Source organism: Protomyctophum parallelum (assembly GCF_964188405.1).
Source record: "Protomyctophum parallelum genome assembly, chromosome: 5".
Taxonomy (NCBI): domain Eukaryota; kingdom Metazoa; phylum Chordata; class Actinopteri; order Myctophiformes; family Myctophidae; genus Protomyctophum; species Protomyctophum parallelum.
This window is the reverse complement of record NC_139702.1, coordinates 35,349,187-35,352,784: the sequence shown is the minus strand read 5'-3', so window position 1 is coordinate 35,352,784 and position 3,598 is coordinate 35,349,187. Positions and strand designations below refer to the sequence as shown.

At 43.5% G+C, this 3,598-nt stretch overlaps 1 protein-coding gene across 3 annotated transcripts in view; it reads right to left on the bottom strand.

The window, feature by feature from the left end:
• LOC310858901 (long-chain fatty acid transport protein 1-like) overlaps positions 1 to 3,598 on the bottom strand; it is a 13,326-nt gene continuing 9,728 nt past the window's right edge. For all 3 annotated transcript variants that reach the window (XM_083765201.1, XM_083765203.1, XM_083765202.1), the window contains exons 11-14: positions 3,569 to 3,598; positions 1,765 to 1,929; positions 1,301 to 1,447; positions 1 to 722 (exon numbers count right to left, since the gene is read on the bottom strand). The exon at positions 3,569 to 3,598 is cut by the window's right edge and continues 108 nt beyond it. In XM_083765201.1, coding sequence (XP_083621327.1) covers positions 565 to 722; positions 1,301 to 1,447; positions 1,765 to 1,929; positions 3,569 to 3,598 — 500 coding nt within the window. In that variant the 3' untranslated portion in view covers positions 1 to 564. The remainder of the gene's footprint in view (positions 723 to 1,300; positions 1,448 to 1,764; positions 1,930 to 3,568) is intronic.

Below are 3,598 nucleotides of genomic sequence, written 5' to 3'. Positions count from 1 at the left end.
GTGAAATAAATTGAACAGTTTTGCCTTGACTCTCAAAGTAAAATCTCATGAGACTGCAAATCTTGTCCCAGGTTTCCCAAAGGTGACACACGACACCTTCATGTGTTTCCCAGTTAAAATCTGCTGCTGAGCCAATCTGACGAAGCTATGGGAAAATAAACCCAAACATTTGGTCTGAACTAGGCTTAACGAGCACTATAACAGGGGACAGAGGACAGCAGGGTTTCCTTCAAAGTTCTCTTATTTCTGTACAGCACCAGAAACCTACATTCACCTGCTTGCCGGGTGAGACTGCATAAATCAGCCATCACCCACCCAATTGTCTATCTATACTTTTGTGGAGACAATCTGTGTAACTGCTGTGTAGTTCACTGTGATTGGTCTACTTTCCTTGCGGCATCCTTGGTCTACTAACGGGAGATACAATACAGACCAAAGCTGTTGGATGGCCCCTTTGATGCCACACAATAAAATCATACTCCTCTCACAGAGGCTCCAAATGTGTAAGCTGCTCAAATGTTCTTTCCTCCCCTCTTTAGGGATAAACAGGACATGTCTGTCCTTTCATAGAAACGCCCTTCCCTCTGTGATGCCACTGTGTAGTTCCTCTGTGACGGCCTCATAACGCCCAGCACGGCTGTTTAGAAAATAGATGGGATCGCTTGTGTGTTGTGGACTGTAGCCTTCCTTCTGCAGCCGCATCTTCTGAATTTTAAAGGTCCCTGTTGACGAACAGAGAAAAAGGTGATGATTGTGTGTGTGTGTGTGTGTGTGTGTATAGCTCTGTGTGTACTGCATCTGTCTGAGACTGTGCAAAATTGACCTTTGTGCATGTGTGTACACTTACAGTATATGTGTACCCACCCATGTATGTGTGTTGTTGAGTGCATGTGTGTGTTGTGTGTGTGTAGAGTCTACACACACACACATAAAGACAAGGAAAAGGATTAGGTGGCATTTCACATTGCATACGAGCAATCTTTTGAAACTGAGGCACTGTCTCTGTCCTTTTCATTCTCGTTATTTGATGAGTGCTGTCATGTGTGTTTTTATTTTATTATATTACTTTTACATATATATTTACTTTTACTATAATATATATATATTTAATATATATGTATATTATATACACCCCCCCCCCCCCCCCTAGGTGTTCCCCGAGATTTTTAGGCTATGAAAAGTGTTCCCTGGGACAAAAAAGGTTGGAAAACACTGGTGTAGACTACTGTGTATGTGTGTGTTCAATCATATACAGTATACACTATATACAGTACCGTATACACATGTATGGATGCCTCACCTGTTGTGTCAATTTGTGTCAGGAGTCGTATGAACACAGGCCATGCGTAGGAAGGCAGGGCTTTCTTTGTAGCGGTCAAGAATGTGCCACAGTCAAAATGGCCTCCTGCATGAATGATGGCAGCCATACCAGCCTTCCCTTCCACACCTGGAAGATGGACAGGAAGGTTAACAGACTGCTGGTTATTGTTGACATACTGTGAGATATTACACAGTATATTGAGGTTTTAATAAATCTTTGAATAGAACTCTTTTGGTCATAATCCTATTACTTCCTATCCTAGCTAGTACTAGCTCTATAGAGGGTATGCATGCATAAAGTGAGTGGCAAATCGAGTGGTAAGACTTTTCTGTTTGGATGTGGCTGTCAAGGCCAGAAAGTCATTTTTTGCTAACTTCTGGATATGATGATGTCATGCGTATACCCTCTATTCTCCCTCTCTGTGTGTTGTCACTTGTCAGTACCTGGTACTGACACTCCGTACACAGCAACGCCTGTCTGTCCCAACAGGGTGCTGAGGACCGCTTCCACCTCTGTGGTGGAGACGTTCTCCCCTCTCCAGCGAAAAGTGTCCCCAGTGCGGTCCCGGAAATAGATGTAGCCAAGCTCGTCCATCACCAACAAGTCACCTGGGACCGACAGACAGACAGAAGAGACAGACAGACAGAAGAGACAGAGAATGTGGAAGAGGGACAGACGGGAAGAGAGAGAGACAGGTGATCATAGATGATTTTTACATGACATACCCTACTACCAAGTAAAACATGATGGCATAATATCACAAAATGTATGTGGCAAGGGGCGTGATCTAGGTGCTGTCTGTGAGTGGGGTGACAGGTCTGGCTCTGCCAGCTCACAGGCGCACTGTGTTAGTGAATAGGTTTACCAGTCTCATTGTCATTCTTTGATAGCTGGCATAGAAATCTAGCAAAATGCCATTAAACCATGCACACCTGTGATGTTGTATGAATATTTAAAAACAACACCTGTCACCCCCACTCCTCTGCTTTTGTATTTGAGCCCTGACTATGGCTCCAATTAAACCCTGAACTCTTATTATGGCTTGACCATTTATGACCATTTTGTTCTGTAATGCCTTGAATGTTAAAGAAAGCGCTTGTCATGTGTGTCGCCTTTGAACACTTATGACAGTCCTAAATCCTAATTAGGTTTTGGACTTATTCTGTTTGTTCTGTATTTTGCCTTGTGGTGTTTGTTTTTGGATTACTAGTCTGTTACTCTGTTGTTGTTTTGGTTGTGTCTTGTTTTGTAGTATTGTTCTGTGCTTTCCTGCCTCCTCTTGTTGGTGTTTCCTGTTCTGTCTTACCTACCTGATTATTGTATCCTAGTCACCTGTGTTCTGTTTGCCTGTTAGCCTATCCTGTGTTTGATTGTATTTTGAGTTCACCTGTGTCCTGTTACCCCTGTCTATTTAAGCCCTTTGTTTGCAGTGTTTCCTTGTTGGTCCGTAGACCTTTGTCGAGTGAGTTTTGTGTCTGATGTTGCCTATGTTTTGCCATGCAGACATTTTCAACCCACCCACTGCTCGACTCCCATCGAGACGACCAATTTGGAGGAACCCCCCATCAGCTGACTTCACCATCAAATCAGCTTGGAAAAGGGAATGGGAGTCCAATGAGGTCCCAAACAAACACCTGGTGTCAGACCCCAACCAACAGGTCCCTGGTACCACCCTCCCAAGGAGACAGTGGTCTACGCTCAATAGATTCAGGACTGGACATGGCCCCTGCTTGGCCAGCCTCCACAAATGGGGCAGTAGCCCAAGCCCACTGTGTGCGTGTGGTGAGGAGCAAACTATGAAGCACATCATAGAAGTTTGTCCTCTCCAAAGACTGGAAGGAGGATTAATTACCCTCCACACAGCAGACCAGGAGGCAACCGTTTGGCTTAAGGACTTTGCATTCGCTAAATAAATAAATATGTTTTGCCTTTTGGAATACCCCTGATTTATAGTCAAATAAACACCTTGAAGATAATCTACTCTGCATCTGGTTGCCTGCTTTTGGGTCCTACTCCGTAACTCATTCCTTTCTCCTGACACCAGTCATCAAAGCATTTGACGGCTCATAATGTTGTTCGCTATGAATTAATTCAAGGCTTCATGGGTTGAGTAATTTGATAGAAGAAAACAAAGTTAGTATATGGACAAAGTATATCTGAAACGGTGCTGATGGAGATAATTTTGAAAATGTATTAGTGTAGACATGAGTGACCTAAGAAACTGTAAAACTGTAATGTCACAGATACCTGATATATAAGCTGAATCTCCACTCCCAA